Source organism: Python bivittatus, unplaced genomic scaffold, assembly GCF_059951505.1.
Source record: "Python bivittatus isolate LINGU-HERP-01145 unplaced genomic scaffold, Pbiv_v1 ctg000020_np1212, whole genome shotgun sequence".
In the NCBI taxonomy this organism is placed as follows: Eukaryota; Metazoa; Chordata; class Lepidosauria; order Squamata; family Pythonidae; genus Python; species Python bivittatus.
In genome coordinates, this window is record NW_028277030.1 from 54,371,827 (window position 1) to 54,385,362 (window position 13,536).

Below are 13,536 nucleotides of genomic sequence, written 5' to 3' on the forward strand. Positions count from 1 at the left end.
GCATGGAGCCCCAGATCAAGGGAGATTATCAGTGGTCTTGTATGTCTTCCATTTTCTAATTATTGCTCCCACAGTTGATTTCTTCACACCAAGCTGCTTGCCTATTGCAGATTCAGTCTTCCCAGCCAGGTGCAGGTCTACAATTTTGTTTCTGGTGTCCTTCGACAGCTCTTTGGTCTTGGCCATAGTGGAGTTTGGAGTGTGATTGTTTGAGGTTGTGGACAGGGGTCTTTTATACTGATAACAAGGTCAAACAGGTGCCATTACTACAGGTAACAGGTGGAGGACAGAGGAGCCTCTTAAAGAAGTAGTTACAGGTCTGTGAGAGCCAGACATCTTGCTTGTTTGTAGGTGACCAAATACTTATTTTCCACCATGATTTGTAAATAAATTCTTTAAAAAGCAGACAATGTGATTTTCTGGATTTTTTCCCCCATTTTGTCTCTCATAGTTGAGGTATACCTATGATGAAAATTACAGGCCTCTCTCATCTTTTTAAGTGGGAGAACTTGCACAATTGGTGGCTGACTAAATACTTTTTTGCCCCACTGTATGTGGGTAACTTGGAGCGACCAGTGCAAATTCTAGCCTCAAAAATTGGTCTTTATATATAATTAAGCCTCACTATCTTTTATAGCTGTAATATCATGCTCAAAGTTAACCCTGAAGAAGCAGCAAAATAAGTGATGTTTATGATTTTACATTAAAAAATAGGCCACCTATTGAATTTGAGTAATTATTTTACAAATGGCAATGTAATTCTAAAGTCTTAAAAGCAATCATTGTGAGAACTATTTCAAGTAGAATCAGACTTCCAGCAAGTTGCATAGAGTATTTATCTACATGTATCGGATATTACGAACAACAAATAATTCCTCTACCGTGTGTGCTGAGACTGGCAACAAACACTTTATCCAACACATTGAACATGAGGTTGCTTGCCACTGTCTGATTTATTACAGCTATTTATCATATCTTCCTCTGTGCTGCTGTAGCAACTATAGACATTATGTCTTAGCTAGCAGTTCTGAAGTTAGCTTCTGCTTGTTGATGCTCTGTGGAGGCTTCCTTCAGATCCAGTTGTTCTTGCATGCTTGCTTTCATCGCATGGAGTGCATAATTAATGCTAGTGCTTCCAATCCAGCTCCAGGATCCAAAAAGAGGATTGTATAACATGCCTTTGACTGCCTTAACTGAAAAGCCATCTGCAGGGGAGGAAAAGAAAGGGGAGACTAAGGCAATTTTTAAAAATAAGCTATCATTTACACTAAAAGTCCCCAAGCTCTTGCAATATAATTCTGACACAATGGTGGGATTACTACAGGTAGTCCTTGTTAAACCACCACAATTGGGACCATTTGTAAAGCAAAGCAGTCACTAAGTGGAAAATCATGTGACTGCAACTGTGCTTTCCTTTTTCCCACTCCCCCACCCTTTGGAAAGCTCAACCTGGCCCTGCTTGGATAGCTGTCTTGAAACTGACAAGACTAATCAGTTTCATACCTATAGCTTTTGTTTGTTTCCTAACCATCCCCCACCCTTTGGAATGCTCCCACTAGGGCTGAGATAATTAGCAAAAAGGGAATTAATGTTTGCTTTTACATTCATTGGAGAAGAAGAGATTACAAGAGAGTACACAGACAATGGGGAACACACATCAAAAGCAATGTGCAGCCCCAAGCGTGCTATGCAAACAGCCTGGTTTATTCCCCATTGTGTACCTGCTTACTCTCTTGTAATCCTTTCCTCTTCGATCTCCCCATTCTGGGGGGGTGGGGGAGAAAAAAAAAACCCAAGCAATTTCTGTAAGCAATCTCTCCTGTGCCTGACCAATTTTTTTCCTCCCCTCATTATTCAGTCCTGGTCAAGAAAAATCCATTAAAAGCTATTAGAAGAAAAATCATACATATTTTAACCTTGAACCAACAAACCAACTTTATCATCCTTCTTTTTGGTTTTAAAAGCTTTAATGTTTATTCCTTTTAATTAGTGTCCCAAAAGCTGGTTTCTTTTCATCCTCTCTATCTTTTCTCAGGAACTCCTTCATAAGTATAACACATCTCTTTTGTAAGTCCAAGATAAGAAAGTTGTCCAAGTCACTCTTCTGATTTATTAGTTGTGTGTCCCTTTTAGCTATTAAAACATCAACCAGTTTCATTCATAAGTCCTGTGTTGCATCTTTGTCGATATCATTCTTGTATCCTGTCATTCTTAAATCCATATCTAAAACAGCCTGATTCTCAGTTGTTTTTCTTCTATCTCCTCTTCAAAACCAATTTTTATAGTATCAGACAATCTTAAGAGAAAGTTCTGAGTATATTGTTGCCAAATATCCTTGAATTCTTCCAGAGTTAAAATACTTTTCTCCATTCTGTATTAGTGGGTCTTCTCCTTTAATTATAATATTAAGTTCTTTCAGGTTGCCTCTAGTAACCAGCCTTTAAGGTCTCTTCTTACCGCGAAGGAGGAGGTCTCCTCTTATTTTTCTCTAATCCACATTTTCCCATGGAAAGATTTCTTATACTTAACTTCAAGATCCTCATATATTTTTAATAGGATTTTAAACAAACGACAGGAAGGATTCTTGTAATTAGTTTCAAAATCTTATTTCCAGTCAATCTAGCCTCTTAGCCCGTTTATAACTTTCCAAAATCAATGTTCTAATCACCCTTTTGCTGCTTATTTCCAAATATAAAAAATGTTCTAAAGCTTCTTTCATTGAGTACTAAAGGAGAATCACCTAGTGAAATGAAACGTGTCCTTTTGAAGGTTCTTAGTATCCAAAAAGTAATTTACAAGCCATTTCCAGAAGTGATTAAGAGAGGAAGTGGGCGAACCCAGTGTCCCTCTGAAGGCTCCGAACTGTGGCTTGGGCAAAGCTGATTCTCCCAACTCCCAGAGCTCTAAAACCCACCAGAGGCCACTGTTTTGCAGTCTCATCATGGGGAGCATCTGTATGGAGCCCTATGGGCAATCCCAGGTCCTTCCCTTTGTCTGGGAAGGAATTCTGAGGTGCCGATCTGTTCATTGGCTGCTCATTCTGCCACAGACATTGGCTCCACTAAAAGCAAAGCTGTCTTCAGTTCCCCATTGCTTCCCCAGAAGTCACAGGACAGGATGTATTGACTGTAATGGCAGTCATGTGATGGAGGGACGCTGCAAAAGTCATAAATCCGGGCATTGGTCATAAAGCCATTTTTTCAGCACCGCTGTAACTTCAAGCAGTTGCTGAATAAGGCAGTTGGTAAGTGAGGACTACCTGTATTTAGAGTGGGATGACGACCTAGGTCAGACGTCATTAGCAACATACAGTATTTTAGTTCTTGAAGCCATTGAACTATTCAGGATGGCCCACTCCAAGTAAAAATATATACTGCTTGTTTGCTACAATATTAGTAGCTGACCAATTATTTTCCTATTGTGATCTGCAAATTAATAAATACAATGCCCTAATATATTTAAAATCAAATGGGATTTAAAAGTACAGGTTCAAACCAAGAGCCTTAAAGACTAACATGTACTATAGTAAATAACATAAGCTTTCATGAACCAAAATTGCTCACCATACAGTTATTACTCTTTAAAGTGCCACAATTCTTCATAGAATTAACATGGCTAACTCTTTTCAAGCTTTTAAATTAAAGACAACAATAATGTACACCAAAGAATTGTAAGGCTTTGAGTTCCATCCAGATTATTTGCAAAAGGGGGACATTCCCCAAGCAGAGTTTCACTCAAAACTCCCCAACCAGTGAGAGGTGATCCTTACCAATTTCCCTTTATACCTCTTACATTGCCTTGCCCACCTGCCTGAAAATCTGGACGCACTCCCCAAAGGTTGCTGTTAAATGGAAGTTTAATGCAAGACAAGGGTGTCTGCAGGGAGGAGGTCAAAAAAGTAAAGTTGGTATTACAACCACGAGATCAACATTTTATATGTGTTGTGATACTTCTGATGTAAGACAAAAAGTACAGATTGGAGAATAATCCAATCAGATACATTAAATTAATATAATTCAATTCTATCAGATTTAGTTTAAATCCTAATTCTGCCCTCTTCTTTGTCCTGACCTTGCTCACTTTTTGCAGAAGGACCCCAATATCAGAGTCAAAGGGCAAGTATGGCTTCAGGCTCAAAATCCTAATCCATCCCACTCTGCTTCCTTCCAGCTTCATTATACAAGGCCTGCAAACCCAAGCAGAATGTATAACTAGGTTTCTAGCTTTTGTTATCTTATTTCCACACCAAAATGGAAATAATGGATTTTCTATCATCTTATTTAAGTTTCTTAAAACAAAATCAACTCAATCAGTAATCGGAAAAAAAATAATAATTACTTATGAAAATTAGTAGACTTGGAAGTCTCCAGATGTGCTGTGACTTCAACTCCCTGAATTCTCAACCAGTAGTGCCAACAGTGAGTTGGCTAAGTGGGAGGACACTGGATTGAGCAAAGGTGCACTACCACATAGACTAACTTTTCATTTTACAAAATCATCTGATTGAAGTGTGTTTTATTTACACAACATCTTTGTTACAGACAACTCAAAGTCAACTAGCAGTCATATTTAAAGGATATTACCACTTGCCTCCTTGGGACTTAATACGTACTTGATTCTAGGAGACGCTCTAATTCTTCAGGTGCTATGAACTTCTCCCAGTCATGAGTGCCTGGTGGAACAATGCCCAGTAACCTCTCAGCAACCATAATGCCAAAAACATAGGAAAGCTGTGTTTTGTTGATTGTAGTAATAAAGAGGGAACCTGCAGGCTAATATAAAACAAAGGGTCATTTGCAAGGTGGTTATTTATACAACAACCCACATCACCAATAAAAAAGCATACAGAGAACATAGTTTATAGATATTTTTTTAAAAAGGTAATACAAAAAGTTTAAATCAATTAGATCTGTATATGGATAAAAGAACTCTACTGAAAAAAAGTCTGAAAAAAGTACTCTACTGAAAAAAATAAATGCTATTTGTCCTGGTCTCTTGGGAAAAATAGAATACTGTACAAATCAAATAAATTAATAACATTCATATTTATTCACCATTTAGATTTATTTCATATTCTTAATTAAGCATTTAGTAGTTCTGTTGTCTGAATCAATATTTTCTGAACAGCAAAGGGCAAACTATGAAGATTCTGTGTTCAGTCTAGATATTCAGAATGTGAAATACATTATGGACCAAATTCTACCGTGGAGCAATGAGCCACTAAAGTAAAAGGAAACATACATATAAATGCAAAAAGGTCTTTACAGTAAAAAAATATATCACTGGGATCTATTAATAAATGCTGGGATTTAGCATTTATTAAACTTACTTTTAACACTTCACCAAAGCACCTGATTAACTTTTCAACATCAGCCACATGTTCTACTACTTCAGAAGCAACAACGATGTCAAATTTTTCTGATTCCTCTTCCACAATATCCTCTAATGTACAGGTTCTGTACTGAATCCTCTTAGTAAGGACTGGATCAAATGATTTATGCTGTTCTGCTGTCCAAATGTTCTCTTCCAAAGGATCAATTCCAGTAACTGAAGCTCCCAGTCTACCTAGGGGCTAATACCATAAATATGTCATCTTCTCCTGCATTAAAATATGAAAAAGCCTCCATATCAGCTACAGATATGGCTAACATTACTTAAGCTTAAGATAAGTGCTAAAGCTTCCTTGCCCTCTAAAAATAAATACTGCAATAATAAAATATGAATCCTAATATTTCATTATGGAACTTCCTTTTAGTTGATCATCCTCAACATGCCTAAAAAGTTGGCTACCAAACATTGTTTCTTAGACAAGTTGACAATTATGTTTTCCTTTGTCTTAGACCAATTCTGCCTCTTATTTCATATTTGATTAAATGAGACAATTAAATATAATTATAATTAAGTTTAAATGGAAATTACAGTATTTAAGTATACCGATATCATTTTTAAAGGATTTAGGGGGAAAAAATGCTATCTGCCCAAAGTTGCAATTTAACATCACTCAAATGTAGAGTAAGGTCCACTGAACCCAAAAGAAGATAACATGATGGTAAAAGTGGTGGAAATTCCAATAAAGCAGAAGAATTTAGAGCCAACAATCCATACTGTAGTGCTTGGGAAACATTTTATTGCCAAGAGATACACAATTTCTGGGTTAGGAATCACACGTATGTATAGAGCCATTCTAATGCCCATACACCTTCACAAATACAGACACATGGTGTTCCCTTACATTTGCCCACATACTTTCCCTCCTTAATCGACTTCTATCTAAGTAACCTATTGCAGATGGAGGAGTTCCCTCTGTAATCAGCAGTGGGAAAACCAGCTATCTAGTCCCTGCCACCCCCCGATGAAGTTATTTGCTGGCTGGTAAGGATCAGGCTGCCTGGTTCGTGTTCTAAATAGCAACATAAAACTTCTGGCCTGTTTCTTGCTAGCTACCTGACCTGGGTAAAATGTGAGAGAGATCCCATGATGCTGAAAGCAAATGTTCTTGCTGTTGCACGAGAGAGTTAACCTTAGCTAAACCAAGTTTTGAAAGAAATAAAGAATATTTAAAAGCTCAGTGCTTCCTCCTATTAATTAAAGGCAGAAGAGAAGAACATTAACCATCATCAAATGTGTAAGTGCTACCTCAGTAAGCAATCCACCGCCGCAGCCAACATCTAGGATCTTCATGCTAAAGAGAGGGCTTCCTAGCTGATGGTCATTTTTCATATTCAATATAGTATCTCTTGCACAAAATATAACACAAATATGATTTAATTAAAACCAGTAAAACACTTGCAGATTATAAAACAAATATGATTTAATTAAAACCAGTAATACACTTGCATATTACCAAAACCTCAATATTTTAAAACTGTCATAAGGGGAAAAAATCAATTTAATATCAACAACTGCATTTCATTTTCAACATTCACTATTACAGTATTTACCACCACACCCCTCCAGAAGAAACAGTTGCTCAGAAAAATAGCTGTAACTGATTAAAATATTCCCTAAATAAAACTGCTACTGCCTTGAAAACTTTGGTGGTAAAACTCAGTAACTGACTTCTGAGTTGACATATACACAGAACTATACTACTTATTTAATTTACCAATAATTATACTTTACAGTTTTGGGATCAATACAATTTTTAACTAAGCAATAGTAACTAAGGCTATGCTTCAATTTCAAAAGCTGATAATTCTCACTAATTTCAAATTCCTGGCAAAAGCATGAAAACATCAACATATTTTTAAAATTTACCTGATGAAAGGCACTCTAATATCATTCATAGAATGAAGGGCTGCATATTCTCCATACTCATCCCACCACTTGTGTGCTAACAGTCGGAATTTTTTCATTTCCTCTGGATCTACTGTTTGCCAAGTGCTGTATGGTTGACCTGGGAGCGACCTAAACATCAAAAGCTTCATCATGTCAGACAGTAATTAGCAAAAATGACTGAAAAGTGCAACAAGTAGCTTTGTTTGTGGAAAATGTGGATTTGTCAAACCATACAGTATACAATTTTCAATACTTAGTTTCATTTCTATTCAAAAAGTGAAAATGAAATTCCATTCAGATTGCAGCAGGATCCAGCCTTCAGTTCTACTCATGGAAGTGATATCTGAGAAAACGCTGAGGTATTTGCAGCTTTTGTTTTAGGGCAAACCAGTAGCAACATAAAAAATTATGAATGAGAGAATGGAAACAGCAAAAGACAAACTTCTGTTTCAAACTGTTAATATTCTGGATGCCACAGTTCCATTGACTGACAGAAGACAACATTGCAGGCAATCCATGATGCATTAACACATTTAGTGTTACAACATGTAACACAGACAGACATTGTCTTAAATGATTTAAAGAATGCAAACAAACTAGAATTAAATCTTACAATTAGGCAATGGAATCTCTATATTCAAGAAAAGACTAGCGCGAGTTTGAATACCAGTGGGCATGTCCTGTTTTTGAACATCAAAAAAACATCTGGTCAACCTCTGTTAGGTTAGATGGATCTTTGGCCAGGCCCAGCAAAACGCTTGTTAAAGTCTTGCTCATAATATCTATAACATGTATTACAGATTGAAAGTATTTTTTATTTATTTGTTAAACAACTCAAAGTTGTTTAGAATAATAATTAAAACATAATAGTTTATATATTATAACCAATTAAAAGCAGCACCATAAAACAGTGCAGTAATTATTAGGCATAATTATCAATAATATAGTTAGGACAGTGTCCAATCAAAAAGAAAGTCTTCAATAATCAGAAAAAAAGATTCCACTTAGCGGCTGCCTAATCTCAACAGGAAAGTCTTTTCACACAGAGATAGTGGGAAATGCCTTTCTCCATATCATCACTAAATGAATGTTGCAAACCTACAGTATATTAAAGGAGGCATCCTCCTCTAAATGTAACAATTGAATAAACTAGAAAGGAAGAATTTCTCAAATAACCTGGTCCTAAGCTATTTAGACCATTATAAATGAATAAAACATCTTGCATATAGCTCAGTAGCCAAATGGAAGCCAGTACTTTTCAACATCAATAAAGAGTCCACTGAGCAAATGAATCCCAACCTGTGATCTGAGGTGCACTGGTGAGATAGACAGACAAACTAAAATGACTGAACTCTTAGGAGATTGAGAAATTTGATAGGATTTCAAATTTCTCATATTATACACCCATCATAGAGGCACTTAATCATAACTACTCTGGATCAAAATGCCAATATCTTTTATATATTTATCTGATTTCTATATTGTCATAAACTTCAACAACTCCTGGCAGTTAACAACTGTAGCAAAACGACTGGGCCCATAGAGTTGAAGGTTGGAGGTCTCAAAACCCCTCTCTCAAGAGTCCTCTGCGTCTTCAAACACTGGCCCTCATTTCTGCTTTGGGTTAATGGCTTCATAGTTCATGCCACTCCCACCTACTTCCTGGGAGTGCCTCACCTGCTGTCCTTCTAACCTCAATGTGTGAGAAACATAGGCTCTCATAACCACCCAAGCCATGTTTCTGGTGTTTCAAAAGTAAAAAAAAAAGAAAAAAGTGAAATAATTTGAATAGGGCTACTTCCTGGCCTTAGAGTAAAAGCATATGGCTAGAAATTTTGGGCCTTCTTGGAAAGAGAAACTCATTTTACAAGAGATAAACAAAACTTTCTTAGAAATAAAAAAAAATTATAACCCTCTTTTTAACTTTAAATATTAACATGTAACCATTCCTTGTTAAGAGTGAAATAAAGAGCTGACTCAATAAAGCAGATGTTTCCAAGTGCACTATAAAGAAAAAAAAACTGAAAATAAGATGCAAACTTCTTCTCAGTCCACAAGTTACAGTGATACCTCGGGTTACGAACGCCTCTACTAACGAACATTTCGGGTTACGACCAACTCGGGATACGTCCAGAGTCACGGAACGGATTAAGTTCGTATCCCGAGGTACCACTGTATAATTAGCTTTTTCATTGCCCTAATGTCGCCATGGAAAGAAATTGGATGGCAAGTTTCAACTGACTATGATAGGCCACAAGAGAAAGAAAATATCCTCACAACTCACTGTCTATGTATGTGTACACCCACATGCACACATATATATACGTGGCTGAAATACATACCACCGTAGAGCTTGGACACAGAAATAAAGAATAATAGTCTTACATAGCCTTAGCCTATCACTACATAAATAAAAGAATCTTTAAGCAGATTCCCTCCACTTTTCACTTTATCTTGACTTCTCCAGGGATTCTTGGACATTCAAGCCATGTATCAGGCAGTTTGGGGATATGGAATACCCTCTCTCCCTCAGTATTTTCTACCTCCAGTCCAGCAACTTTGACTCAGTTTTAAAAGGATTTCTTTCTATACCCAGCAGAGAGAGGAGATAAGGTAAGTGATCCAGAACATGCATCTTTCCTTTGTAGATTTGTGTATTGAGAATGTTTGCAGTCTTTCAGAGACAAGATGTACATTGTGTGTCTGGATCTGCAGCTTATCCAAGTTACAAACACAACCACAAAAATATACAGTAAAGCATCCTTGGTACAACATATTAAAACTAATATATAATGCTGGACTTGGGCTGCATTTGTAATTGTCATTATGTTCTTATCTTGTGATGGCTGTTTCTTTCTTATAAGCAAATGACTTTGTTCGAAGTAGGGCAGTATAGAAATGTTGTTATAAATACACACATATAAATATAATACAATAGCTCGCAGTCCATATGCTGGGGAAGTAACACAACCCTATCTTATCGTGATGCCTGGTTTGTTGGAAATTCTGGGACTTCAAATCCCAATACATCTAGAAGTCATTAGTTTAGTGCACTATAATTTCCTACATATGAAAACTATATAAAAAAGAACAACTTGAATTACCATTCTTGTTAGAATGTTAATACAAATGATAGTTTATTATGACATACATTTTCTGATCAAAAATAATTATCAATAATTACTAGTAAATCAAAATACTGTACTTACATTTTGTTTCTCACTTTAGGCAAATTAACAAGTACACCATAGTTTAATTGAACGTTCATACAGAAGGATTCTTGAAATATCTGATGAAGTTGACTATTGTGATTACCTGGTAAAAAGCAATACTGTTAGCTCCCAGGTTTTCTAAAGAGTGATTGTATGAAACATATATTTTGATAAAGTCATCTAAAAAGACACATTTGTTGAAGCCATAATAAATTAGTTTGTGACCACATATTAATTCCAATAATATATATTGGCTGACTAAAATCCATTAGCAAACCAGATTCCTCATTTCCCCAATTTCCATTCATCCCTGAAATCTGTTCTAGATGTTTACAGGACATATGTAGAAGGGACAGGAGACTGAATTAAATTCCATTTATGGAACACCGGATGCAGTAAATCTTCTTTTAATACACTAGAACGTGTACTGTGGAGTGATTATCTTAACAATACATAAGGCACAGCTTCATATACATTCCAGTTTTATTTTCAGTTTACACTTTAAATGTATTTTTGAACAAAAATTATCAAGAAACCTAACACAGCACCTAATGCCAGAAATGCATGTTTCTGTTCCTACAGTGGTTAGTATTCTTGGCCACACAGGTTCCGCTTCAGTCACTATCTCACTTCCAATATTAAAATCAATAAACCATACAGGTTAATAATGTGAAAAGACATATCCAAAGCCAAAAGACAAACTTTATCTCTCTTAATCTATTCTATTAGTATTCATTTGTACACTGGCTGAGCAGCATAAACAGGTCTCTGCTCTGAATGTTTAGGAAGCAGATAACAGGATTGTATGAGGTCTAAAAGATTGCCAGCATTTAGATGAATCAGAAGAGTATTTGGACTGACTGACCATGTTTACAAGCAAGAATATTTTTCTTCCTTTGAAAAGGAAATGGTCTGTATTCTTTCTGTGTTATAACAAGCAGGTAAGAATTTAATTCTATATGACTGTTGCAGCCACAGAGGCAAAAGTAGTGCAATTAAAACAAAAGTTGTTCACTTCAAATGTTTGAAAATTTTATTCCAGTCTGGCAACACACTCAAAAATATTACATTTTGTGTATCATTCTCATATTGCAAGGTAAAAAGTAGTAGCGTTAGGGATGTAACATAACAAGGTTTGCAAATGCCAATGGATCTACGTCACTTTCACCTAGGAATACAATGGTTAAAAGCAAACAAAAATGTCCACTAGGCAGGAATACAACAGATGCAGTAGATGCTCGATTTTTAAAGGCGGGGGAGGAAGGTTTCTCTCAGGCTACCGTAAAGCGCAACGCCCAAAAGCAGGCAATCTGACCAACGCCTGACTCCATACTTAGGGTAGCCTTCCCACCTGATGCCTTCAGACGGGCCAAAGGTCAGCGCCCATAGTCCCACAGGACTGCCATAAGCTCGGGAAAGGCTGACCAAGACTCTTTAAAGAGATTTGCCTGGTCCTCCTCGGAGAATACGCAAGACCCAAATCTCCAGGCAGTTAGCTCGGCTGCAGGCGGCCGAGGCCGCGCCACTCACGGCGGGGGGCGAGGAAAGGTTTTGGACTCACCCGATAACGCCCAGAGATTCAGGGGGCGCCGACAGACCGTCCGGCTTCGCGCCACGTGGGTGCGAGGAGCCCACAGGCGCCTTGCCCCCCGTAGCGAGCTCCTAGCCCAGCCCTCCATGCGCCGCGAGGGCCTCCCAGGCACCGGAGCGGGAGGCGGGCGGACGGGCAAGCTGGTTCTGCCGAGCGCGGCTCCGCCTCCGAGCTCCCGCTTGCCAATCGGCCGCGCCGTTCCTCGTCTCAGTCCGAGTCCAGCCTCCAGTTCCGGGGAGGAGAAGCTCCGTCGTGCTTGTCCTTCCTCTAAATAACTTTGGAGGGAGAGTGGAAAAGCCTCGCTGGTCGTCGGAGGAGGGGGGGATGGGCGGATGCCTTGCAAGCTTTTCTTCTGACCTCCAGGTCCCCAGCCGGACTGCAGTTTGGGAGGCGAGCTGGGCGCCGGAGCCCTAAGCGTAGCAGAGCTTCTCTCCAACCCGAGCAAACGTGCTCAGTTTTAGGGAATGACTAGAGCCTGCCTGCCTGCGGCTGCTCGGAGCGCTACAGAGCAAAAATGGAAGCCGGTGCAATGTAGGGGGGCTGGACCGGGAGACCACGGACCTCCTCGGGTGGCTCACTGTCATTCAAACCCAAGGCTTCCAAGGAGATTGTTCAAAGATTAAAATGAAGGGATGATGCACCCACGTAGTCCGCCTCGAACCTGCGAGAGAAAAGGCGGCTTATAAATGCAGCAAGGGATAAATAAAAACGAAGTAACCGTGCGAAGCTACCGATAGATGCTTGATAGTGCAATACACGCTCAGGGGCTTTCCCCTCACACCACCAGACGGGAGGAAAGCACTCGCTTGGAAAATCGCTGCCCGCACGTTGCTCTTGCCGGCTTCTAAATCGACGCACGGAGGGCAAAAGGTCCGTGCTTTGTGAAGAGAAGGACGACCTAGGGTGACAGGGATCACCTGGTGGGATGTAGCCGCACAGGTTACCAGTAGGAAGAACGATGTCGTGGAGTCTTAAGGTCGCTTAGTGAGACTCCCCAGCAGCCAGTGCCGAGCCGCTTGGATAGATGGGAGGGGGCAGTCCTGCAGCCGGTCGAGGGGAACCCTGGAGGTGGCCGAGCTTCCCTGTGGTGAATTAGTGTTCGCAAAGGAGGTTGCGTTGCGTTGCGTTGCTCGGTGGATAACACCATTTCAGCGTCAGACCAGCTCAGAGGTAAGCTGGCACGAAGACTGGAGGCTCTGTCGTGAGGACTTGTGAAAACTGCCGTGGTGTAGTAGGTAAGGTATTGGACTTTGAGTAGCCAGGCCCATGCTCTGGATCCATCTCACTCACAGAAGCTTCCATGGTGACTTTGGGCCGATCACTCTCAGCTTAACCTGCCTCGTAAAGGGTTAAGTGCGTGAGGGAATAGATACAAGCGCATACCAAATAAATTCTGAAAGTTAGCAAGCCATTTCAGTGCTGGAACAAAGACGGTAGGTGGATGAGTTAGCCAAT

At 39.1% G+C, this 13,536-nt stretch overlaps 1 protein-coding gene across 1 annotated transcript; it reads right to left on the bottom strand.

Moving 5' to 3' along the window:
- Positions 1-827: 827 nt before the first annotated feature.
- COQ3 (coenzyme Q3, methyltransferase) lies at positions 828-12,717 on the bottom strand. The gene is made up of 7 exons (XM_007422502.4): positions 12,052-12,717; positions 10,488-10,593; positions 7,258-7,407; positions 6,637-6,736; positions 5,330-5,572; positions 4,613-4,772; positions 828-1,205 (listed from the first exon to the last, which is right to left on the bottom strand). The coding sequence occupies exons 1-7, from the start codon at positions 12,167-12,169 to the stop codon at positions 1,015-1,017; spliced, it is 1,068 nt and encodes a 355-aa protein (XP_007422564.1). The 5' UTR covers positions 12,170-12,717; the 3' UTR covers positions 828-1,014.
- Positions 12,718-13,536: the final 819 nt, after the last annotated feature.

What these genes read in the sequence shown, in the direction of transcription:
- COQ3 (XM_007422502.4), bottom strand. Translation starts at nt 12,169, where the DNA reads ATGGAGGGCTGGGCTAGGAGCTCGCTACGGGGGGCAAGGCGCCTGTGG. An exon ending in ATTAGAGTGCCTTTCATCAG is followed by an intron (nt 6,737 to 7,257) that starts GTAAATTTTAAA and finishes ATTTTGTGCAAG; the next exon opens with AGATACTATATTGAATATGA. An exon ending in AGAGCGTCTCCTAGAATCAA is followed by an intron (nt 1,206 to 4,612) that starts GTACGTATTAAG and finishes CCTCCCCTGCAG; the next exon opens with ATGGCTTTTCAGTTAAGGCA.